This window comes from Hypanus sabinus, chromosome 15 (assembly GCF_030144855.1).
Source record: "Hypanus sabinus isolate sHypSab1 chromosome 15, sHypSab1.hap1, whole genome shotgun sequence".
NCBI classification, from domain to species: domain Eukaryota; kingdom Metazoa; phylum Chordata; class Chondrichthyes; order Myliobatiformes; family Dasyatidae; genus Hypanus; species Hypanus sabinus.
In genome coordinates, this window is record NC_082720.1 from 15,710,100 (window position 1) to 15,736,820 (window position 26,721).

Below are 26,721 nucleotides of genomic sequence, written 5' to 3' on the forward strand. Positions count from 1 at the left end.
AGAATAAACAATAATAATAATAAATAAGCAGTAAATATCAAGAACATGAGATGAAGAATGCTTGAAAGTGACATCACTGGTTGTGGGAACATTTCAATGACGGGGCAAGTGAAGTTATCCCTTTCGGCTCAAGAGCCTAAAATCAGTTTTACTGCAGTTCTAATAGATTCTTTGCAGTAGGGGTGAGAGCTGTCTCTTGTAGAAGACCAGACCTGACAAGGGTGAACGGGAACACATAGCCGATTTTCTTACACTGACGTTTTTTTTAGTGTTCATGAATGTCAATAGTTCTGATTTTCTCTCCATGAGCATTTTACACCTTGGCAATATCTTGGAATTTTATTCATAACTCTAGTTGGCCAAATTAAATAGTGAACAAGAGAATATCTGCAGATGCTGGAAATCTGAGCAGCCCACACAAAATGTTGGAGGAACTCAGCAGGCCAGGCAGCATCTATGGAAAAGAGTACAGTCAACTTTTTGGGTTGAAACCCTTCAGCAGAACTGGAGAAAAAAACTAGGGAGTAAATTTAAAAGAGTGGGTAGAAAGAACCACTAGGTGATAGGTGAAACCTGGAGGGGGAAGGATGAAGTAAAGAGCTGGGAAGTTGATTGGTGAAAGAGAAAGAAGGCCATGGAAGAAAGAAAAGGGGTGAGGAGCACCAGAAGGAGGCACTGATGGCATGACATTGATTTTGCAAACTTCTGCTAATGCCCCTCACCATCCCTCCATTCACCATTTCCCACCCCTTTCCCCTCTTGCCCACCCATTGCCTCCCTCTGGTGCTTTCTGGTCCCCACGCTTTCTTCTCCGGTCCTGCTGAAGGGTTTCAGCCCAAAATGTCGACTGTACTCTTTTCCTACATGCTGCCTGGTCTGCTGAGTTCCTCCAGCATTTTGTGTGTTGCAACTTAAATACTGTAGTGGTTTGGATTCTGTTTAAAATTACTGGACCAAACAGATTTTGTGAATTGTGTCCCACTTGTTCATACCTCACACTCAGCACTTCCATTCCTTGGATTTTTAAGGGTGTTTATATTGATACCAGAGATCTGGATTTAGATTTAATTTGCGGCTGTGAGAAATTACCCTAATTTCATTATCGCCCCCCCCCCCCAAATATATTCCATTTCCAGTGTTAAATTCGGGCCCTTGAACCCACTTTTCTCTTAATCTTGACAATTAGTGTAGATTGTTTTGTGACAAACAGGGTACAACTTTACAACTGATAGACAGCCTCGTCTTCCCCAGTGACTCAGTTGCACCATCTAATTAAGTGGAAGCAGGCCAATATGCTCACAATGGCCTGCGGGTGTTCCTTTAGAAAGCAGCCAGCAAGCAATATTTAATGAGCAGAAAACATGCGTCTGCATTCAAAAGGACAAGAATGTCACTTGCAGCCTTACTTATGGTGCTGCTAGTCACAGGGAACGTCTCACATTTGTGCTTAGTGTACATCTCTGTAGTATTAACACATACAAATTCACATGACATTTTATAATGAGCTCTTTATTAGGCTGCAGTATGAGTTGAACAATCCCTACGAAGCAGTGACTTAACAGTAAGCTTGTTTGAAACAAAGCAATCCAGCACTCAGTTCTTTTTTTGCTTTGAACTCTCAAAGTTCGCAAAAATCAATATGAAATTTGAAAAAAGTTGCCCAAATCAATATTTACAGAGCAAAGATCCCATTTTTGCTGCACTTATTCTGTCTAACTTTTTACTGTGATAAGCATTAGCTTTTCTCAGTTCTTAATAGGGGCTTGATTCGATTTTCCATGAGTGAAAGCAAGAAGAATAGTTGGTCATGGAACACTACAGCACAGAAACAGGCCCTTTGGTCCATCTGACCCATTCTGCCTAGTCCCACTGACCTGCACCCGGACCATAACACTCCCATCCTGGTTCCTATCCAAGTTTCTCTTCAATGTTGAAATTGAAACGCATCTATCACTTCTGCTGGCAGCTCATTCCACACTCTCACTGCCCTCTGATTGAGGACGTTCCCTCCCATATTCTCCTTAAATGTTTCACCTTTCACCCTTAATCCATGACCTCCATTTGTAGTCTCACCTCACGTCACTGGAAAAAGCCTGCTTGCATTCACCTTATTTGTACCCCCCCCACCATAATTTTGTTTATCAAATCTCCCCTCATTTACTATGCTGTAGGGAATACAGCCGTAACCTATTCAACCTTTCCTTATAACTCAGGTCATAAGTCCTAGCAACATCCTTCTCAATTTTCTCTGCAGTCTTTCAATCTTATTTTACATCTTTCTGTAGGTAGGTGATCAAAACAATGCAAAATACTTCAAATTAGGCCTCAGCAATGTTTTATACAACTTGAAGATAACATTGCAACTTCTGTACTCAATGTTTTGATTTATGACGGCCATTGAGCCAAAAGCTTTCTGTACAACCCCATCTACCTGTGATGCCACTTTCAAGGAATTATGGATCTGTTCTACCACACTCTTCAGTGCTCTGTCGCTCATTGTGCAAGTCCTACCCTTGTTAGGACTCCCAAAGTGCAACACCTAACACTTGACTGCAATAAATTCCATCTACTAAACAGGATTGAAAGAACATAATCCGCCCCATCATGGGCACTAGCCTCCATAGTATCTAGGACATCTTCAAGGATCAGTGCTGCTAAAAAGGTGGCATCCATCATTAAAGGCCTCCACTACCCAGGACATGCCTCTTCTCATTGCTCATCAGGAAGGAGGTATAGAAGCCTGAAGGCACACATTTGAGTTAGGAACAGCTTCTTCCCCTCTGCCATCCATTCTCTGATGGACATTGAGCCCATTAACACTACTTCACTACCATTTTTATTTTGGCACAACTATTTATATATACTTACTGTAATTTGTGTTTTTTTTTAGTGTATTGCATTATGCTGCTGACACTATGACAAATCTCATGGAACAAACAGGTTACAGAAGCTTGGTCATTTCAATTTAACTTTTTATTAAAAAGAAATCACAAGACTGGAATTACTCAATAGTTTGTTGGAATTTAATTACAACTCAGTAAAATTAACAACTAGCAGCAGCAGCGCCACAATTATTCTTCAAACTCTCTACTCTATCACTCCCTTCCACTAACACTAGAAATCAGAAAAACTAAATCAAACCTAAAAAATAATTTATCCAGTATGTAACTGATTGGATCATAAACTCAACGATGTGAAAGTACCTGTGTCTTTAGCATCATCTCAATGTAGCAACTGTATCTCGTGTAAGAACCAGAGATGGCCTTGTGTAATGTGGCTTTTTCTATTAAACAAATCAGTGAACAAAAGCAAACATTATCATCATTTAAAGGAGCTGAATAGGGAATAGATAAATGGTGCTGGTAATGAACAAAGTACATGATAAAAGTGAAAAGTCATTTTAAGTTAACAATCATCCAGCTGAAAGATCATTGTAGGTGAAGGAGTTCTTATAAATAATGTTATACATACTATTTCCTTTGGACTGTATTTGTTGTATAGTTTTCATTTCAAGCATTCATAAGTCACCTCTTGTGCACAAGTCCCAAAAATATTATTCACCAGATTTAGAGTCAAACAAGTGCTACTACCCATTTTACACCGACGCTGAACAAAATGGTCTTCCATGATCAAACCAACCTGCTTATAAATTAAGACATTGCCAGTGGCCTATGAACTACTGTATTTCACTGCCACTACCCAAATGAAAGGAACTTACCACATACAGGAAGTTACAATCTCACTGTAAACAGTTTATTTATTCTAACAGTCTGGCTCTTCGAGATACATTTCTTACAGAAAGTAATTTAAGTCACAGGAATGGCATCTGTCATTTGTTAAAATGCAGACTCAATGCTGATATTACTCAGAAAGCAAAACTATGTATAGGATACTGCAAAAACACAGTACAAGAATGAATATCGTGCAAATTCGCTCAGGGAAATAAGTTCTTTGCTTGCTCTGCTGCTCCCAAGCTTACGCCCCTTTGCCAGTTCATTATAGCATTTACTTCAGGGTCTTCTATTGTTTCTCTTCTTTCTTGTCTCCACTCTCTGTATTTTCTGCGCTGCCTGAGCTATCCCTCTCGGATGCCATCTGCAAATCAACAAATGGTAGATAACAGGGCACTTTTCCAAATTCTATTCAAAACTGATCAAGAATGAATTAGTCTCCACTCCTTATAACAACTCCAGCATGCAGAATTCAAATTTAGATTCTATTGTATACAAAATATTAATCATCCTTTTTGTATTCCCTTAACTGTATAGTGAACTTTAAAACATCAAGCCTTACCTTCTTGTATGCAATCTCAAAGAGCTTCAGTGAAGCCTGCTGTAGATTGGATGCTGCTGCTTTAATGGCTTCACCTGTCTCAGAATCCTTGCGTGCCAACAGATCCTTCACCTTGGTAATCTCTTCTCTCAATTTATCACACTAGTTTATATAAGAAAATGATAACATTTACAACCCAAAATTTTCAACCAAAAATGATTTTAGTATATTTTTAAACTTTTTTTTAGAGATTTAGTTCAATTAGCAAGTCGTACCTCCTCTTTAGGAAGCTGATCCTTGAACTCTTCCATTTTAGATTCTGTGTCATGAATAATTCCTTCAGCAGTGTTGACTGCTTCAACTGTTTCCTGTGGGGAGACGGGGTTGGGGAAGAGATGCAACAGAATAAAATCCAATCCGACAACAACTCCAACCATCAAGCAGTTAACCAGCTACAGCTGCAATACAAAGGTAGTGCAAAGATTGCACTTACTTCGATCTGTTATCAAAATTATTCAGAGATAACCTAACTTTGTACACTGTGAACAAGTAAATGATAACCAGTTTTATTTAACTGAGAGCCTTAGCCCAGATTCTGATTTCAGTTTTTAACAATTTAAATAGAAAATGATGCATGAAAGAAATAGCACTGCTTTGGGGAAGTGATGAAACAAATTGATGAAGCTAGAAACACTGGATGTGGTTTATAGAGATTACGTTCGACAAGGCTCCCTACAACAAGCTCATTCAGGAAGTCAGGAGGCACTGGATCCAGGATGGATTAAAATAAGGCAGGTGGTAGTAGATGGAGCATATTGCGATAGGAAGTCTGGGACTAGTGGTGTTTCGGATTTGTTCTGACTCCTGCTCTTTGTGCGTTTTATAAATGACTTGGATGAGGAAGTGGAAGGATGGATTAGTAGGGGTGCAGATGTCATGAAAGTTGGTGGTGTGTGGCTAACATAGGTTGTTGTGGATTACAACAGGACATTGATAGGATGCAGAGCTGGGCTGAGAAGCAACAAGTGGTATTCAATCTGGCGAAATATGAAATTAAGTACTTTGGAAAGGAAAACTTGAAGGCAAGTTAATAGCACAAGGTTATTACCTTGTGTACAAGGTTAATAGCAGAATTGTTAGTGTGGAGGAACAGCAAGATATTGGGAGTCCAGTCCACATCCATGGATCCCTCAGTTGCAGTGCAAGTTTATAAGGTGTGTTGACTTTCATTATTCAGGGGACTGAGCTCAAGAGCCATGAAATCAAGTTTCATGTACCAAGTACAGTGGCCACTGGGTATGTCTTAGAGGAAAGGTTGCACAGGCTAGGGCTTTTCTACAAAATGATAAGTAGCATAGATCGAGTGGATAGACAGTACAATTTTCCCCAGGGTGGCAATGGCAAATACGAGAGGACATAATTTTAAGGCTATTGAAGGTAGTTTTTTCTCCCTTCTCCACGAGTGGTACATGTAAGGAATGTACTTCCAAGGGTAGTGGTAAAAGCAGATACATTAGGGATATTTAAGGGTCTCTTAAATAGGTACATAGATTGGGATTTTAAAAAAGTGACAGATTGAATTTTTCTGGGAGCAGTTTAAAAAATGACATCATGGGCTGAAGGACCTGGACTACACTATACTATACTGTTCAACAAATCCAATGTAAATCATTCTGTGCTGGGTCAAAGTACACTATCCCATTCCCCCAGCTCTTTGCCTCTAAACTGTTCCCTGCAATCTAGCTTTTTGAGATGGTAATTGATTAGATAATGGCAATCAAACTATTTCCCTCCACTGAACAGATGCTGCTGTCCACACAAACTTTTCAAAATGCTCATTTCACTGGAAATTATGGCAAGCCCTCCATCACATCTCCGTAAGAAACAAAATAAATCTCAACAACTTAACTTGAAAACTTCTAACACAGTCAACGTATTACCTCCTTGTCAATTTTTACATTATCTGTACTATCTCTTTCTGAGAAAGTATACTCTTGATAGAAAACTGATACCAAGTATTGCTTGCAATTCCATACCACTAAACCTTCTCTTACGTATAGCTCACTGGTCATCTTGTTTAATTGACTACCTTATATTTTCCCCTTACAGGGAATCTCTCTGAAACATGCTTGTAAATTGGCCATCCATTCCTGTTCCTCTTGCCCAGTAATATATGATTCCAGTTTATTCCAAACAAGTTCCCTTTTAGTTATTAGTTTTTCTATCTAAAACTATTTCCTGTCTTCCTCCATTCCTTATCTAAATCTTGTGTCTACTTACCTCATGTCAGAACTTAGAACTAGACCCAACAATATATCCTGATAGACTTAAGAGTCACTGATCACTGAATTCTTCAACCTTGTGAATATCATACTCAGCAGCCTCTTACTCAATGTTGATTAGGTGTTTTCTTCAGCATAGTGCCTGCTCTTTGGACCACAAATGATTACCTTGTTGACGATAGGCCGATCACGATGCCAAATTAAACAAACCTTATTTGCCTGTACATGATCTATAAACCTCCATTCCCTGCCTGTTCATATGCCTGTCCAAATGTCTCTTAAATGCCACTATTGTGTTTGCTTCCAACACCACCCTGGCAACATGTTGAGCACCAACCCCCTCTAGGTTTAAAGAGCATCATTCCCAACACATATGCTTTGAATTTTTCCCCTATTACTTAGGGCTATGTGTTCTAGTCTTTGACATTTTTATCCTGGGAGGAACACTATACATCCTATCTATGCCTCTCATTATTTTATATACTATCAGATCTCCCCTCAGCATCTGGCACTTCAGAAAACAATCCAAGATTGACCATTCTCTCTCACCAAGACAGTAGTCTGTTCAACATTTACTGCACCCTCTCCGAAGTCTCCACATCTTTTTCCATAACAGGGCAACCGGAACTGCACACAATACACCAATGTAGCCTAACCAAAGTATTATACAGCTTCCATCTTCAATCAGTGCTACTACCTCACCATTTTAAACTCTGAGTCCTCTATTTTAAGGGTCAAATTATAAAGCTGTCTTACCTTTCTCCTCCTGTCTTCTTCAGCATATTTCTCTGCATTCTTAATCATGTTCTCAATATCATCCTTGCTCAGTCCACCAGAAGACTGGATAACAACTGGTAATGGAAAATAATTGAAATTCTTAATTGTAATTTATCCAAGATTACTGAAAAATTAATTTTCATAGTTCAAATTCAAAATAGCCCACATAACAACAAAATGCCACTGCATCTTTTTTCACTCTATATTCTGTACAGGTTCCCTCACTAGAAACATGAATGATATACTCCCCTTTGATAGCCCTTTTTAAAAAAAATGAAAACATTACAAAAGATAATGAAATTAAATATTTGGGTATTTAAGATTTAACTGATGCCTCTGCATACTGTTACATACTCGTGACACATGACAGTGGTGCCCTTGTCATGTGACTGGGGTTGAAGCTGTACTGGACTTGAGGTGATGGTCATGTGATGGTGGAATGACGTCATTTTCCCGCCAGTAGAGATCATGTGATGGGTTTTTTTTTTACAGATTATAAAAGGTAGACCCCACCCTGTGAGGAGGGGCAGTTCGTGGCTGGATTTGCCAAGTTGACTTCATGCCACTGCGTGTTTGAAGTGATGACGCAGTTTAGTTAAAGGATGAAGTTTTTATTTATTGCCTAAAGTTTAAAAGGTTAATGCCAACAGGTTCTTTATGATTCTGTTAGTTTGAGAATTAAAGGAGAGTGAAGATTCAAGGTTGGAAGTTAAAGATCGAGGAGAATCGCTTTCTACGGTGAAACGGGGGCGACCTTTGTTTGATCCTTATTTGGAAGGATTTCGTTGACTATCTTCGTGTTAATCCCTGGGTTTACCAGAAAGGATTGAGGATAGTGAGGAAGGAAAGGTCAGTGCCTTTAAGCCGTTCTATTTCGTAAATTCTTCGTGGGAATTTCGACGTCGGGGATCGAAGCAAGCGACGTGAAAGAGAACTTAAATCGTCCTGTAAAGTCTCTCCTTTTAAATGGACTGTGAGCATATCGAACTTTTGGCAATATCATTTTAAGAACTGTTTTGGAATATCACTTTACGAACTGTTTGAACAGCCGCTCAGCAGCTGTTTCCGATTACGGTAGTGTTTGTTTACTTTTGGGGGGTTTGTTTTCTGTGGTTAATAAACGTGTTGTTTGTTATAAGAAACCCTTGCCGAACTCATATATTTATTGTTGCCTGAATACGTAACATTAAATATGGGGGCTGCGTCGGGATTGAATTTTTTTAGTTTACATGCTTGCTAACTTTTAAATCGGTGTTTTGGAAACGGGGATTACTCGGTTCTTTTGTTTGGCTTGTTGTGGTATTCGGCAGCAATGAATATTGATGAGTTTCTGGCTTCGCCAGCTGCAGAGGTGTTGGCAAAGGCGAAAAAAACTGAGGTGTTTGAGCTAGCTAGTAGATTGCGACTTAAAGGTATTTTGCAGACTACTTCTAAGGCTGTAATACAGAGGAAAATCGCGTCACACTATGTGGATTCGGGTGTTTTTGATGAATCGATTTTAGAGTCGTTTCAAATAAGTAAACTGGAGATGCAGTTGCAAATCGAACAAATGAAATTGGAACAAAGTAAAGCTGATTTGGAGAGGTGTAAATTGGAGGCAGAACAAAAGAAGAGAGAATTTGCATATGCAATGGAGGAATTAAAGTTTGGAAATCAGTCTTCTGGTTCTAAAAAAACGTTTGTTGCCAGTCAAGAAATTAAATTGGTCCCTCCATTTAGTGAAACAGAAGTGGAAAGGTATTTTCAACATTTTGAAACTATTGCTCTGATGTCAGAGTGGCCGAAAGATAAATGGTCAGTGTTGTTACAGAGTGTAATTAAAGGCAAAGCACAACAAGTTTACACAGCTTTAACAGCTGCACAAGCTCTTGATTATGATATTGTAAAGAGTCATATTTTAAACGCATATGAGTTAGTCCCAGAAGCATATAGGGAAAGATTCAGAAGTTTGAAAAAGTCTGTGGAAAAAACTTATGTGGAATTTGCCTATGATAAAGCTATGTGTTTTGAGAGATGGGTTTCTTCTAAAAATGTAAATGGGGACTATGATACATTGAGAGAGCTGATTTTAATGGAGGAATTTAAAAGAAGCATTCCTGTTGAAGTAAGGACCTACTTAAATGAGAAGGATACTGATAAATTGCAGGACTGTGCTAGATTAGCTGATGAGTATGTTTTGATCCATAAGAACAAATTTCCTCAGGGCAGAATTTTTAAGAGGAAAAATAACACGGAGACTCCAGGTAAATTTGAAATTAAATCAGAGGTTAATGAGAAAGTTGATGAGAAAGGAAAGCCTGTGAAGGAAAGACAGTTTGGTCTTACTTGTAACTATTGTAAGAAGCCTGGCCATGTAATAGCTAACTGTTTCAAATTGAAAAAGAAAGAGAAGGAAGCAGTTCCAGATGCTTGTGTGCAACATACTGAAGCACCTGTAAAGTTACAGGGTTTGATAAACACAAATGAGGCTTTGTTAGAGTCTGACCAAGTTAGAAAGGGATATGATCATTTTGTAACTGAAGGGTTTGTATCCTTGAGGGAAGGATCTACTCTGGTGCCAATAAAAATCCTTAGGGATACTGGTGCTTCTCAGTCATTGATGTTAGACAGTGTGTTGAAGTTTAATGAAGAGTCTGATACTGGTGAGGTAAATTACATAAGAGGTGTTGGAAGTGATTTTATGCCTGTACATTTACATAAAGTAAATTTAAAGTCAGGGTTAGTTACAGGATTTGTTAAAGTAGGATTACAGCATAGCTTACCTGTGAATGGTATTTCTTTATTGTTAGGTAATGACTTGGCAGGTGGAAAAGTTTTTCCTGAAGTGCATTTGACAATGGAGTCAGAGGAACCAGAGATGAATTCTAACACAGATTCTTCCTGTGTTGTGACTAGAGCTATGGCTAAAAAGATTGATGCGCAGAATGAGGTTGTTATTCAGGACTGTTCAACTCAGGATTCGAGTTTTGAGGATGTGTCAGAGACTTTCTTATCTTCGTTGTTTGAACAAGATTCTGGGAGTAAGTCTGACTATAAAGATTTATCTTTGTCTAGGAAGGAGATGATAGCAGAGCAGAATAGAGACTCTGAGATTATAAAATTAAAAGAGCAGGTTTTACTAGATAGTGAAATTGTTAAGGTGCCAGTAGGATATTACTTGGAAAAAGGAGTGTTGATGAGGAAGTGGAGATCGCCTACAATTCCTGCAAGTGAGGATTGGAATGTTGTTTACCAGGTAGTTGTTCCAAAAGCTTATCGAAATGAGATTTTTACTTTAGCTCATAGTGTGCCTTTAGGTGGACATCAAGGGGTAAGGAAAACTGTGGACAAGATTTTAAAACATTTTTACTGGCCTGGTCTAAGAAAAGATGTGGCGATGTTTTGTAAAAGGTGCCATACTTGTCAAATTGTGGGTAAACCAAATCAGGTTACACCAGTAGCTCCATTACAACCTATCCCAGCATTTGGTGAACCATTTTCTAAAGTTATTGTAGATTGTGTTGGTCCATTACCAAAGACAAAAACTGGTTATCAGTATTTGTTGACTATCATGTGTACTACTTCTAGGTTTCCAGAGGCAGTACCACTTAGGAATATAAAAGCTAAGACTCTGACAAAGGCCCTTATAAATTTTTTTACTTATTTTGGATTACCTAAGGAGATACAAACTGATCAAGGCAGTAATTTTATGTCTGGATTGTTTCAACAGATTGCTTATAAATTGGGAGCTAAGCAAATCACTTTGTCTGCATACCATCCAGAATCGCAGGGTGCCTTGGAGAGGTTTCATTCTACCCTCAAGAATATGATTAGGACATTTTGTGTGGAAAATGAAAGTGACTGGAATGAGGGTATAAACTTACTTTTATTTGCAGTAAGGGAATCGGTACAGGAATCTTTAGGTTTTAGTCCATTTGAACTTGTGTTTGGGCATAGAGTTAGAGGACCTTTAGCTTTGTTGAAAGAACAGTGGATTAATAAGGAAGTACATACTAATTTGTTGGACTATGTGTTGAAATTTAAGGACAGGTTACATAAAGCTTGTAGCTTAGCTAAGGAAAATTTAAAGTTGGCTCAGGAGAAAATGAAGACTTGGTATGATAAAGATGCTAGGATGAGGATGTTTAAGCCTGGAGATAAGGTGTTGGTTCTTTTCCCAGTGCAGACAAATCCTTTACAAGCTAGATTTCATGGTCCTTATGAAATTGTGTCTAAAATTAATGATGTGGATTACGTGGTAAAAACTCCAGATCGTAGAAGGTCAACACAACTTTGCCATATAAATATGTTGAAACCATATTTTGAGAAACAATCTGATGCTGTGACTGTTGTGGTTAGTGAGAATGAGTTTGATGTTACAAGAGTACAATATTGTGATAACTCATATTAAAGGTAAAGATAATGTGGTTGCTGATTGTCTATCTCGATGTTGAATGTACACTGTAATTTTTTTTATGGAGTGGTTTTTTTTTTCAATTGTAACACTCCTACTGTATTGTGACTTATAAGCTGTTATATGATGGTGTTGTGTATTGTGTATGTTATAAAATTTATACCTTTGTTTTTCTTGTAAGCAATTGTTAAAAATTTTTGTTCTTGTCAGACCAAAAATGTTTTTTTTGGAGGGAGGTGTTACATACTCGTGACACATGACAGTGGTGCCCTTGTCATGTGACTGGGGTTGAAGCTGTACTGGACTTGAGGTGATGGTCATGTGATGGTGGAATGACGTCATTTTCCCGCCAGTAGAGATCATGTGATGGGTTTTTTTTTTTACAGATTATAAAAGGTAGACCCCACCCTGTGAGGAGGGGCAGTTCGTGGCTGGATTTGCCAAGTTGACTTCATGCCACTGCGTGTTTGAAGTGATGACGCAGTTTAGTTAAAGGATGAAGTTTTTATTTATTGCCTAAAGTTTAAAAGGTTAATGCCAACAGGTTCTTTATGATTCTGTTAGTTTGAGAATTAAAGGAGAGTGAAGATTCAAGGTTGGAAGTTAAAGATCGAGGAGAATCGCTTTCTACGGTGAAACGGGGGCGACCTTTGTTTGATCCTTATTTGGAAGGATTTCGTTGACTATCTTCGTGTTAATCCCTGGGTTTACCAGAAAGGATTGAGGATAGTGAGGAAGGAAAGGTCAGTGCCTTTAAGCCGTTCTGTTTCGTAAATTCTTCGTGGGAATTTCGACGTCGGGGATCGAAGCAAGCGACGTGAAAGAGAACTTAAATCGTCCTGTAAAGTCTCTCCTTTTAAATGGACTGTGAGCATATCGAACTTTTGGCAATATCATTTTAAGAACTGTTTTGGAATATCACTTTAAAGAACTGTTTTGGAATATCACTTTACGAACTGTTTGAACAGCCGCTCAGCAGCTGTTTCCGGTTACGGTAGTGTTTGTTTACTTTTGGGGGGTTTGTTTTCTGTGTTTAATAAACGTGTTGTTTGTTATAAGAAACCCTTGCCGAACTCATATATTTATTGTTGCCTGAATACGTAACAATACATCCACTATTACTTACTTTGCTGCTCACGGCCTGTGCCTTTGTCTCTTGCAGAAACGTGGACAATACCATTGGCATCAATATCGAATGTAACTTCAATTTGAGGAACACCACGGGGTGCTGGAGGCACACCAACCTAACAAAACAAAAACATTACCACTCCAGGAAATTTGGGATCATTAACCCTCAAAAGCCGCAATACACATTAGTTTCCCACAGAACAATGCTTAGATAGCTTTCACATAAACGGCCAATCAGCTGCAAAGTACAACCATGTTCAATGTGAAATGCATCAAACCAGCAAAGCTTTTTAGATAGCATCTCTCAATCTCCACTACCTAGAGTAGTCAGTAGCATAAACAGCAATTTCCCATTCTCGTCAGACACCATTCTACAAAGGGAATAGTTCTCACTGGGTAAGGAACCCCTGACACAACAATAGCATGCCGTCAGAATTGGAGCAGTCCATCATTCAAGATAATTAAAGATAGATGCGGTGAGACATGTTTCAAGAGGAAACAATTCTAAGATAGTAAGAGTTCTGAAAAGCTACAGTAATTATTTAGGCATTCTGGCTGTATTTTCAGTCTTAATGTTTACAAATCCTTAATGCAAGTATCTACGATTATTTTAAAAATAATGTATAAATAGCCCAATGTTTTAGTTTAAAACTATAATCTACACGTGACAACTTACAACTTAAACACAAAATGATATGAAACTACTGACATTATTATGTGATCCAAACAAGATGAAGAATTGCAGCACTCACCAAAGTGAACTGTCCTAGAAGCTTGTTGTCAGCTGCCATCTCTCGCTCTCCTTGGAACACTTTGATTTCAACCTGTGTCTGACCATCAGCAGCTGTTGAAAAGACCTGCCAAGGACAGGAATAGCCAATACAAAATGTACTTAAATTTCAGTTCATATTTTAATGCAAAAGCTAGATAAAAATACTATTTTACATGAATTCACTGTTAGCATAATATCAGCACATGGAGTACAGAGCCAGGAAGGATTAAAGTTGTAAAGCATAAGCATGCAAATAATTCTACAGCTAAAACGCATTGCATTTAAAGTTTCTCTTTCCAAGTACGATTACTAGGTAGAGGTACTTCCATTAGCTTGAAAATTCAATAAATTACCTAGTTTGCTTCTATGTAATGTACATATTCTGTGACATAGCAAGATTATTAACTACAGAGTTAGACAAATCTAATAATTGGCTTTTTGTCCCATTAACAGAAGCCAATGAATTTTTCAATATACATTTCATAAATTATGGTTGGCTATTTATGAATAACTTACTCAATTCTCAGTGATACCAGTAAAATTATAAACACAGCTAAATAAAGTTAATTTATGCTGGACTGAACATGGTAACAATTTAATGGCAAATAAATGAACACATCCACATAATGCAATTGGCTCCTTAAATGTTCTACAAGTACAAAAAAGCTGTTGAGAAACAGGAAACACTGGAAATACACAGCAGGTTAGACCACAACCTGGGAAGTCAAAAAGTTAACATGTCCAATTCTGACTTAAATTGGGAAGGAGATAAAAGGGAGGGGAATATCCCAATAGGGTGAACAGGCAGACCATGGAGATAACCTCTAGGTTACCTGGTCATAAGTGAATGGGAGCAGTTAAGAGCAAGAACAAAAACCGACTTGTTAACGACGTACCTGGCCTTTCTTTGTTGGAATTGTTGTGTTCCTGTTGATGAGCTTAGTGAAAACACCTCCCAAGGTCTCAATACCCAGTGACAAAGGTGTTACATCAAGCAGCAAGACATCTGTGACATCACCAGCAAGCACTCCACCTTGGATGGCAGCACCGACAGCCACAGCTTCATCTGGATTTACTGACTTACTGGGGGAACGACCAAAGAGCTCTTGAACCGTTGCCTGAACCTGGAAAGGGAACCAGATTACAAACATTCTTAGCAGAGAAAAAATATAAATTCAGACAGCTGCACCTAAACTTTGACCCAGATACAAAAGTAACTTCAAAACAAGCTTAAGATTGTGTGTTTAGTTTCTTTTCCTCATTTACAATTGCATTCATTTTCACCTGAATACATTCAACAAGGGTAGCCTAACAGCCACCCTTTTAAATGAAGGACAAGGTATCCTGAGCAAGACCAAACAGCAAAGTTCAACTTACCACCAGCATACTTTTCTGTAACGGAAGACTTAATTTTCCCTCCAGACTGAAAAGTATGCTTATATTTACTATGACCTAGGTCAGAGTTTTTGTACATTATGATTACAGAATCAACAGGGATTTGAGCACCGTGTTCAGTTATATGAAATTCTCGCCATAGTATTAGGTCAGAATAATGTGTTGTTCAACATCATGACACAGTGTAATTTCAGATCTCAATACCCAACCCCTTTCTCTCTCAATGGGTCTCAAATTAGTTTCAATGTTTTAACACTCACCTTTGGCATTCTGCTCATTCCACCTACAAGAATGACCTCACCAATGTCACTTTTGTTCACTTCAGCATCTTGCATAGCTTTCTGGCAAGGTTTAACAGTCCTCTTAATTAGATCAGCAACAATGTTCTCAAATTGAGCACGAGTAATTTTAATATTTAAGTGCTTTGGTCCAGATGCATCCATTGTCAAATAAGGAAGATTGATGTCAGTCTATTAAAACATAGACGAGATAGTTATTGAAGACTTTCAGCTAATCACTTAAGTCAGTAACATCAGACTAACTGGAAGTCACAGTAAAATTACATCAGATGCCCAGGTTTGTGATCATTGAAACAACAATTAATTGGAGGCAACAATGATAAGTTAGTGGAGACCAACAGAATACAGGAAATGATGAATGCTGAAATGGCAACCTATTTCTTTTTCCGAATCCATATTAAACAAAACAAAGGCAACACTTAACATGCAAGACCGATCAGCCATTTAAAAAAAAATCCACTTTCCAAGCGGATCTTCAAGCATCTTGCAATACAAAATTTAAAAGACTTGAGTATGAATACACTCAATGACTAAGCATCCACAGACGAGTAGAAAATCTATATAAAAAACATTTTTGAGCGAACTTAAGTTTATCATTAAACCTACCCAGATTAAGAGTTGCTAGCTAGGGGAAAGCAGCCTCTGTTTTCATTCTTCTGATCTCTAGAAATATATATACCCTTCTCTAAATCTTTCCTTACTGTACACACCCTTGATCCAAAATGATTCAACCATATTATACTGCATCCAAAGTTTATCCTTCTTTAGATGCAGAAACCAAAATAGTCTTTAGCAAAGTAATACAAACATAGCATTATTGTTTGTTAGCTCTGAACTCCTGTCTTTTTATAAGAAAAGCCGATACATCTTTAGCCCTCCTACCTTCTGGTTTGCATTACCTGCATTGTTAACTTAGTGAGGGAAACAAAAGACAAAGCCCTGCAAGAAAATTTACCAGCTGTTAGTCTGGGGACAAACGCACTTACCTGAAGGGATGAAGACAACTCACATTTGGCTTTCTCTGCTGCTTCTCTTACACGTTGCAGAGCCATGTTGTCTTTGGTGAGATCCACACCAGACTAAAGATGAAATAAAGACTCTTAATACAAGCTTCATCCACACAAAATTTACTAGCTGATAAATCAGCACATAGATACAGCCACAAAACCACAAATTTAAAGCATGCAATTAAATTCACTTTTGCAAGTTAAGAATAATGGAAAAGGGAAGTACAGGCCCTATACCCTTTGTAAGAAATTGAGAAACGGGCAATAAGACTGACCATCTCTTCCCTGCCTCATCTGTACATAAACAGCAAACATGTACTTTTGGCAGGATGTAGCTGTTGGTCAGGAATCCAGAGACCGTGCATGTGATTAAAAATGGGAACCACATGAAACCTGAAATAGTATGTTCCTGAATGTAGTGGCCCAATATACCAACAGCTCACAAGTAAGAGCGGTCTTATTACTTGAGGTTCTGTTTAAAGGCTTGCAGTGCACCATCAAAATGGCACACAAGCTGCAGATCTAACGGTTCAAATGTGCAGGGGAAGTGTGCTTAAAATGTTACGCAATGAAACCCAACTAACTTGAAATGCAGGTTTCCCTTCACCCCAATTTTAAGAAAATGGCCATTTTAAATACAAACCTCTCTCTTGAATTCTTTGATGATGTGTTTGAGTAGTGCCTGGTCAAAGTCTTCACCGCCCAAAAAAGTATCCCCATTTGTGGATTTTACTTCAAAGACTCCTTTCTGAATCTCCAGAACAGAAATATCAAAGGTGCCACCACCCAGATCGTAGACAGCAATACTAGACAAGGTAGATAGATACAATTACTTTAACTGCAATTCACTCACTGCATGTTTGGAAACACCATATCAATCTCCTATCTATTAGTTGATCTGTAAAACTCAGTTGCCAATTTTTGCTCTACATCTCAGTACCTTCCCCTTGAAATTTAATTAACTACAGTCTTAAGGAATTTTGCCTCAGCTACTATTTGTGAAAAAACTATTTGATTCTAGTCCTAACAGTCTAGTTTTAATTGTATTACACCATCTTCCAGAGAATCCATAGCATTTAGTTCCATCAATTCAATAGTATGTCATTTCTACCAACATTTTCTGTCACCTTTTCAACATATTTTGCTCCGTGCAACTAATATCTATATTTCACAAATGCTCTTTCCATAAACTGTTCTAAAAGGTTGCAAGTTCCGCATTATTTAAGAATTTTCATAACTTCCTTATGAATGTGACAAACCGTATTTGTCACCAAGCTTGGTCATTCCAACAAATGGAGATAGCTTTTGTACATATAACTTCCTAAAACCAAAAAAATTAAAACACCTTTATGGAATCAGTGATTAGCTTTTTTAAGACAATGTACACAGTTCCTTCAACTGGGTGCAGTGTTCATAACTAAATGTCATGTACCAAATTTAATCACTACATAGGTGATTTATTCTGATCATTTTACTAAATGCTTGTTTAAGACTTTGAAGCTTTATTCTTAAGACTGGAACATATTAAGTGAGAGATCATCTCAGCAAAGTATCTAGATCACTCTGTATGGATAATTGAAAATTTGCAATTTGTCCTCCAAATGGAATAGTGATTGGAAATTGTGTAATTAAAACCCAACTCAAGCATCTTGGAAAATACATTCTACACAGAGGCAGAAGTCATGAGCTTCAATAAAAGCTTTCTCTAATTAGAATATAACTATTTTCTCCAGTCCATCTATTACTGAAAAAAAATGTCAAGGTAATGCACAACATATGCACAAATGTATCAAAGATTCTAAAGTGTCCATGCTTTCAATATAACCAACGGATTTGTGAATTAGAAATTTTATTTTACATACACTTTGTCTTCAGATTTGTCCAATCCATACGCTAGAGCTGCTGCAGTGGGTTCATTAATGACTCGTAGGACATTCAATCCAGATATCTGTCCAGCATCTTTTGTAGCCTAGAGGACACAATCAAGTTTTTCAAAAAGCTATGAACTTGCTTTTGTTTCAAATATCATATAAGCTGAAAGCAGAGTATTATTTTCTAAATGCTGAATAAGTAGTATTTGTGGTTCCCGGCATAAACTTGCATCTCCATCTGACTGGGGTTATATTGACACCATAATGTTTTGATTACTTTGCATATTTGGATAATAGTGGACCACATTAAATAAAACTTGTTTTATAATAAACTGGTACAAGACACAACACCAGAAATACGATAGTGAGGATTATTCACACTACCCTAAAATATAACTATCTAACTCCATTTTCCTATGTAGTCAATGCAGAAATGTAGTTGACTACCTACTGACAATAAACCTATAGATTGTAAATGCATCAATAGAAAACAAATTTACATATTTTTACCTGTCTTTGGGAATCATTGAAATATGCAGGAACCGTGATAACTGCATTCTTCACAGATTGTCCCAGGTAGCTTTCTACAAACAAGAAAAGCCTTAATATCAGAATACTCAAATACCAAATAATTACATGTTTTTGATTGAGTAGCACTACACAGGACAGAAAAACTTTAAAATCAGATTTAAATGACTAACTTAACAAATCAATCAATTGGCCAATATCAATAATTCAAATTCACATACATCAACAAAATAATTTTTTTTAAATGAAATCAATCAAGCTCTACATCATTTGCTGATTTTGTAACTCCTGCCACCCGTTAATCCTAGAGGTGACGTCACAACAAAATACTTCTGCCATGATGGTACCAACCTGCTGTTTCCTTCATCTTCATCAGGACAAATGCTCCCACTTGGCTTGGAGAGTACATCTTCCCATGAGCTTCCACCCATGCATCACCATTAGAGGCACGAACAATTTTATATGACACATTTTGGCTGTGAACATTTATTAAGAAAAAAAAACATTTTTATTGTCCAATAATCAGAATTTCTATCTTGAAAATAAAATGATTTCTGAATACAAACTTACATATCTTTCTGTACTTCAGCATCATCAAAACGTCGTCCGATCAAGCGTTTTGTAGCATATAAGGTGTTCTTAGGGTTAGTTACTGCTTGCCTTTTGGCTGGCATCCCAACTAAACGTTCTCCATCTGCTGTAAAGGCAACTACAGAGGGAGTTGTTCTTGCACCTTCTGAATTTTCAAGTACCTTAAATACAAAGCAATGGTTAACAGTTCAAACACCAAGCAACACATAGCTGAGGTGGCTAATGCCTTTTCAGACTTGAGCATAAATAAAATACCATTTACGATTTATTAGTGTGTTGTCTCTTATACCATTGATAGATCGGACTTGGGTAAAATCTTAAAAGCAGAAAAACTGACAAGTTATATTAAATAAGCTAGGTCTTTAACATTTGTCAAGTATTTCACCCCTACTATCAAGAACTAGCATAAGTCTCAAAGCCTGATGAATGAGATTTACTTCACTAACTAACCTTGTTTGTGAAACTCATCACACGGTTATTTGCACATTTGGTTTCCTACAACTAAAATTTTCCTCCCAACCCTAAATTTTTGCCATCATCTATCACTCTGGAGTAATAGTAACGTTGTTAGCAAGACCAGAATTTGGAGATCAATCTGATATCATCTGTCAGGAGTCTATACATCTTCCCGTGAACATGTGGGTTTCTTTCCACAGTCCAAAGACATACCGTACCAGTTAGTAAGTTCATTGGTTATTCTAAGTTGTCCCGTGATTAAACTGTGGGTTGTTGGTTTATTTATTTTTATTTTATTCCCAATCTCCAACACTTTCCACCTTTTATCAATCAGCAAACCATTCTACAATCCCCGTTCTGCAGAGATAGAAAAAGATGCTTAACAATTTGAAACTGATAAGACTACTTAAAGAGAATTTCCAGAATTTTCTGGATTAGCAACAGCAACCTACCTTTGCTTGCTTGCCTTCCATCACAGCAACGCAGGAATTAGTTGTGCCCAGATCAATACCAATAACTGCACCTCTAATAGCTTCTGACCTGAGAAATGCAAGTCACAGGTTTTGACTTTTACAGTCAAATTAAAAACTGACATTTCTGATCACAATTTTAATAAACCATATTATGAAAGATAGCAATCTACTGTATTTGTCCTAAAGTGGCAAGTTATTTAATACCACTACTGCACATATGCAGTGTAATTGCATTACATATGACTGCTATTCTGAACTAGTAAAGCTCAAATTCCACAATGGCAAATAGTGATATTTTTCTTCAGTTAAACAAAAAACAGAAATAAAAGAGACATTACTGAAGGAGAAAGCTGGCAATGAAAATTTAAGTGGTTCACAATAATCCTGCCTCTATGTAAATCTGATTATCGTCAATACAGTCAACACCTGACTTCCCCCCAAAAAATTGGATTTTAGTCCATGGTGGTGGTAAACAATTAAGAGTTAAATACATTAGGAATATCCAAATCCTAAGACTGAAAATATCCAGTCAATTGGAGCTCAGGGTTGGATAAATGCAGTAAAACCCAAGTGACTACAAAACCACTGAAGCAAGCATTCGAAGTCTAAACAATAATCACATGGAAAGAGGCAACAGCCAATCCACATAACTAAACATATACAAGAGAGATCCTTACCAAATATCCTGAAACATTTCAACTTTTGAATAAGAATTTGGAATCTAAAAGGAGTTTAAGCAAATGAACAAATGTTCCAAAATGCAAGATTATTTACACAAAAGATTCCACAGGTGTTGGAAATCCAGAGTGATGTACACAAAATGGAGAAACTCAGGTCAGGCAGCATCCATAAAAATGAATAAACAGTCGACATTTCGGGCTGAAACCCTTCTTCAGGACTGGAAAGTAAAAGGGAAGGCATCAGAATAAAAAGGTTGTAGGGAGGGGGCCGAAAAGAGAAAAAGGAGCACTAGCCAAAGTGTGCTAGGTGAAGTCAGGTGGGTAAAAAGGGTAAAGGGCTGAAGAAATCTTGATAGCTCCTTTGCCTCTACAGCATCAGCTCCAACGATGAGCCTTTCCTTTCCAGGGCATCAGATACATATTCCTCCTGCAAAGAACAGGGGTTCCCTTCCTCCGCCATTGACACTGCCCTAACCCACATCTCCTCCATTTGCTTTCGACCCCATCTTCCTGTCGCATAACAAGGATAGAGTTCCTCCTTACCTCTGCACTCTGCTTTCCACAGGGATCACTTCATCCGTGATTCCCTTCACTTTTCGTCCCGACCCACTAAATCTTCCTCCTGGTGGATATCCCACCAAATGACAAATGCTTCACCTGCCTGTTTACGTACTTATCTTCATTCCGGGCCCCAAACAGTCCTCTCAGGTGACAGCACTTCTTCGGTGAAGCTTTTGGGGCCATCTATTATTTTGCTGCTCCTAATATGGCCACCTCTACACTGGTGAGACCTGGTGTAAAATGGGAGACCAACAAGCACTTCCACTCCATCCGCCAAAAGAGGAATTTCTCGGTGAGTTCTCTTTTGGCATGATGAGGCCATCCTCAGGGTGGAGGAACAACATCTCATAATGTGTCCAGCCAGATGGCATGAACATCAATTCCTCCAAACTCTGGTAATTTTCCCCTCTTTGTCTATTCCCCATTCTGTTCTCTTTCCTCTTCTCCTCATTTGCCTATCACTTCCCCTAGTACCCCTCCTCCACCCCATTCTTTCATGGTCCACTCTTCTCTCCAGATTCCTTCATCCCCAGCTCTTTGCACCCACCTGGCTTCACCTACCTTCTAGCTATCATTCTTCTCCATCCCTATCTTTTTTATTTTGACATATTCCGCCTTCCTTTCCGGTCCTGGTCTCAGCCCAAAACGGCGTTCAGTTCCACAGACGCTACCCAACCTATACAGCTCCTCCAGCATTTTGTGTGTGTTAGACATTATAATAAATATTAATGCTCAAAATCCAATAGGCAGTAACAAGATTACTGTTACTATTCTGATTACTAAAAACACTCACGCATAATTACGCCTTGTCAATGTTTGAAGTACATCCTGGCTCAGTCCATTCCAATGGCCCTGAAAAGCAAACATGTTACTGTTAACATTTTTCTACTGCGTTGCTTATTTAATTAACTAAGCAACAGCTGGTAGGAAAAATTGTAGACAACTGCAACCCACATCATTTTATACTGTTATGCAAGGCTTGAAACATCTCAAAGGCATTCAAGATATCTCAATATTTTCACAGGATGTAACATTCAAAAACCTTGTTCTAATATGCAGAATACAAACAGCTCTCCATTTCAAAAATTTTCTACTCGTATTCCCCCCACTCCACAATTATCCAAATTTCTTTTATTCATTTTTCTGAACTCCTATTAGCCCATCAACCATGGTATTCCCACTTATTCCTATTGTCTTACCCTCAGAAGTATTCTCTTTGTCTTATTCACCCATCCCCACACTCTGCAACTTTTCACTTTCTTATTCTAGTGAAGGGTTTCAATCTCAAAGTATCACATTTCTCTTTCTACAGATGCTACAAGGTCTGATGAAGCACGCATGACAAAGGATAGTGAAAACTGAGCTATACACTTTTTTCAGTAGAATAGAGAATAACCAACCACTTCAAAAAAACCAGAACCAGTGACTACTGTCTGCCTGAAATTATCAATTTTTATGAAAGTACACTGAGCAGACTAATAAACTATGTCACTTAAGGATATTTGAATAACCTTATATTTATAACCATATTTATAATGTTTGCTATATTCAAGTTAAAGAGAACTTTGACAAAATTATTATTTATTCTCTATATACATGATTCATTAACACACAACGGTTGAGTGTGCATCATATCAAATCACTGTCCGCTTATCCTATGCCATCATTTTAACTCTAAGTGGTTCAGTCATGCATGATCACAGGCAACATTAAAGCTCAGGACGTTCAAGAGTTCAATTCCAGCGCCATTTTCAAAGGAATCTATACGGTGGAAAGCGTGTGCTCCACTTTCCTCCCATAGTTGATAAATTGGGTAGATTACTTGGTCATTGTAAATTGTCCCATGATCAGGTTAGGGTTAACCGGATTTGTCGGAGGTTGCACGGCATACTCGCGCTGTGTTGCTATATTAGAATCAAACTTGTACAGCACCAAAACAGGCATTTTGGCCCACTGTGTTTATGCCAAATGCCTACCAATACTAACCTTACCTGCCTGCACATGCCTCAAACTTGCTCAGTACGTGCCAAGGTGCCTCTTCTTGGTTCCAAGATCTCTTAACAGCTCACCCCAAAAACCACCAACACTGAAACATGTATCGCTCAGATCTTCACCCTTCAACCGATGCCCCCCACTACACAAAACATTCACACGCCAGCTACTAAATCCATGCCTCGCAATTTTATACACCCAAAATGAAAACTGAATCCAAACAGAATTTTATACAACATAATTATCCTGTCCCCTTCATAGGTTTAAAATTTACAAGCCTTAGAAAAATTATTTTTGTACCCAATCTCTACATCTTAATGATCTGGACATTTGAATTTCCTACAGGATGAGATTAGATAACAAAATGTAGACCAGCAGCACTACTGTCACATGCCAGTTACAGCATGTGTCTGTCATCCCTCAACAACTCCTTAACCTCTTAAACATTATGACTGTTTGCAATATGTATGTCCAGTTTACTAGTATTTTCTGAGAAGGATCAGGACAAATTCCTTTTCTGCTTGTCCATATAGATGAAAAATTTCTTTATGCTTTTTAATGAAGCATACTGAGGCTCATCATAGTGCAAGTTAATAAGTGACAGAGCCATACAAAGCGATTAGTTTGATTAAAATGATATGTTTAAAAGTGTCTGAAAGAAAATTGCTGAAAGAACATTTTGAAAATTCCAAAGTTGAGTTTGATGGGTTGAAGGCTTAACCACGAATGGTGGAGGTACTAATGTCAGGAATCCCCAAGGTAAGATCTAGGAAATACAAGGCCATAAAGCTAGAAGATTGCAGAAACAGGACAGATTTTTTTTTGCTATATTGGAAAAAGGTCCCTTGAAGGAGAAACATGCCCATTCTGCTGAGGGCCACACCAGTGGCATTCAGGTCTGGCAACCAAAGATACACAATACAAGAGGTCCAGGTATGATCGCCAGAAAGCCACCTCATGTGCAAAGTGCAATTCCAGACCAAACTCGAATCACTGAAGGATGCTTGACAGCCGTAACAGGGCTGAAATGCTATTACACCTTACAATGGGAAACCAAGCAACATAGGTAACAAAAAGGCTTTGCTGCCAGATAAGTTCAATGCCTTCTCTGCTCGCTTTGACCATCAAAACATGGAGGAAACCCTCACCAACTCCACAGTACCTGATTACTCTGTGATTCCAGAGTCCGAGGCCGACCCCACGGAAAGCATCCAGCCCAGAGGGGGTACCTGGCCGAGTACTAAAAACCTGTACTGATCAACTGTCTTGGAGCATTCACCTATATCTTTAGCCTCTCACTTCAGAAGCCTGAGATACCCAATTATGCTGGTGCCCAAGAATGTGGAACCATCGCTTAGCAGCCCTTACATCCATTGTGATGGTGAAGTTGGTGACAAAACAGAGCATATCCTGTTTGAGAAACGACTGGGATCCGCTCCAATTTGCCTACCATCACAACAGGTCTACAGAGGATGCCATTCTGTTGCTTCTTCACTCAACCCAGGAGCATCTGGACAACAAGATCCATATATCAGGATGCTCTTCAACTACAACTCAGCATTTAATACCATCATCCTCTCAAAACTAATCAGCTGCAAGACCTTGGCCTCAATTCCTCTTTGTGCAACTAGATCCTTGATTTCCTCACTGGCAGACCCCAGTCAGTTTAGATTGTCAGAAACATCTCCTTCACAATCACCATCAGCATAGGTACACACCAACACTGTATGCTTAGCCCCCTGCTCTACTCAGTTTATACTTTTGACTCAGATGCCTAGATCATCAGCAATGCCTTATTTATGTTTGCTGACACCACTGACATAGGCTCAATCAAAGGTGGCAACAAATCAGCATAAGGAAAAAAGATTGAAAATCTAGTTGAGTGGTGTCACAACAATGTCTCACTCAATGTCAGCAAGACCAAGAAGTTAATTATTGACTTCAGGAGGAAGAGATCAGAGGTCCACAAGCCAGTCTTCATCAGAAGTGGAGAGGGTCAGCAACTTAAATTCCTTGATGTTATAATTTCAGAAAACCGGCCCTGGGTGCAAGCGCACAAGACCCATTATGAAAACAGTACAGCAGCACCTGGACTTTCCTAGGAGATTCAATACATAATCTAAAACCTTGACAAACTTCCTTAGATGTGTGCTGGGGACTACATTGAATGATTGCGTTATGGTCGGCTACGGAAACACTCATGTCCCTGAACAGAAAATCCTGCAAGTAGTGGATACAGTCCAGTCCTCACTATCTACACGGACAGGAAAGCAGCATCCAGCTTCAGGGACCCCCACTACCCAGTCCATGCCCTTCCACAAGTTATTACCCCTCAACTATGAGGCTCTTGAACGGGAGGGATAACTTCACCTACCCCATCACTTAACTGTTCCCACAACCCATGGACTCACTTTCATGGGGCCCATCTCCGGTTTTTGATATTTATTGCTTGTTTTCAGATCGAGAGGACTAAACTCGCCCTGCCTGTTTCAGATTCCAGCGCAACCCCTGGGTAGGTACTCCATGGAGGCAACATGGACCCGGAGCAGGGAACAATCTGCGGGTTTGTGTGGGAGGAAGGAGTTCGGGTCCAGACCCCACCGTTCGGGCGCTGAGGGATCTTTAAGAGACTGCTGACGAACGGAGGTGGGCGAACAAACCGCTCGGCGCTTCCTCGCAGCTTCTGTCGGCTCCCTAAGCACAAGCCAGTCCCGAGCAGAACGTGCCTGCGCCGGCATTACCCAACAGGCCGGGCCACGGATGCTGGAAGCCGCCAGCATCAGCAGGCCGGCCACCCCTCACGGGCCGAGCCTTCCGAGCCGCAGCTCTGGACCCGGCGAGCACTGAAGGTCACTCGCTGCCCGCGGCAGCGTGGATTAGGAGAGGTCCCGGTTGGCGGCCTGGGGAGATCGGGACACGGGGCCGCTCCACTCACCGTGGTGGCGGCGGCAAGGCGCCGAGAGGCCGAGCGCACCAGGTAGAGCATGACGGCGGCGTGTTGCTCAGGTCGATCCGGCGGGGGCGCAGGTTCTGCGGGCGGGGGGTTCCGACAGGCGGCCTCGGGCTCCGACCACTCTCGCAGCTTCTGGAAATCTCCGCTGACTGCACGTGTTACGCCGACGTGCTGACGTCAAAGCGCCGCAGGCGGGACCCGAAGCCGCTTTACCCACGCGGCGCCTGAACGGAGAGATTTTTTAATTTTCAAACAAAAAAAAAACCTCCTCAGTTCACACGAAACAGGGAG

The 26,721-nt window shown here is 39.2% G+C and overlaps 1 protein-coding gene across 1 annotated transcript; it reads right to left on the bottom strand.

Moving 5' to 3' along the window:
• Positions 1 to 2,955: 2,955 nt before the first annotated feature.
• Positions 2,956 to 26,601, bottom strand: hspa9 (heat shock protein 9). The gene is made up of 17 exons (XM_059990023.1): positions 26,413 to 26,601; positions 22,279 to 22,337; positions 20,224 to 20,311; positions 19,295 to 19,476; positions 19,076 to 19,200; positions 18,707 to 18,780; positions 18,188 to 18,294; positions 16,969 to 17,131; positions 16,305 to 16,397; positions 15,280 to 15,489; positions 14,521 to 14,748; positions 13,605 to 13,709; positions 12,851 to 12,968; positions 7,311 to 7,405; positions 4,548 to 4,640; positions 4,294 to 4,434; positions 2,956 to 4,095 (listed from the first exon to the last, which is right to left on the bottom strand). The coding sequence occupies exons 1-17, from the start codon at positions 26,461 to 26,463 to the stop codon at positions 4,021 to 4,023; spliced, it is 2,007 nt and encodes a 668-aa protein (XP_059846006.1). The 5' UTR covers positions 26,464 to 26,601; the 3' UTR covers positions 2,956 to 4,020.
• Positions 26,602 to 26,721: the final 120 nt, after the last annotated feature.

Coding starts and splice junctions, on each gene's coding strand:
- hspa9 (XM_059990023.1), bottom strand. CDS start 26,463: ATGCTCTACCTGGTGCGCTCGGCCTCTCGGCGCCTTGCCGCCGCCACC. Junction 13,710..14,520: donor TTCCAACAAAGAAAGGCCAG/GTACGTCGTTAA, acceptor TGTCCTTGGCAG/GTCTTTTCAACAGCTGCTGA. Junction 4,435..4,547: donor ATCAGCTTCCTAAAGAGGAG/GTACGACTTGCT, acceptor TATATAAACTAG/TGTGATAAATTGAGAGAAGA.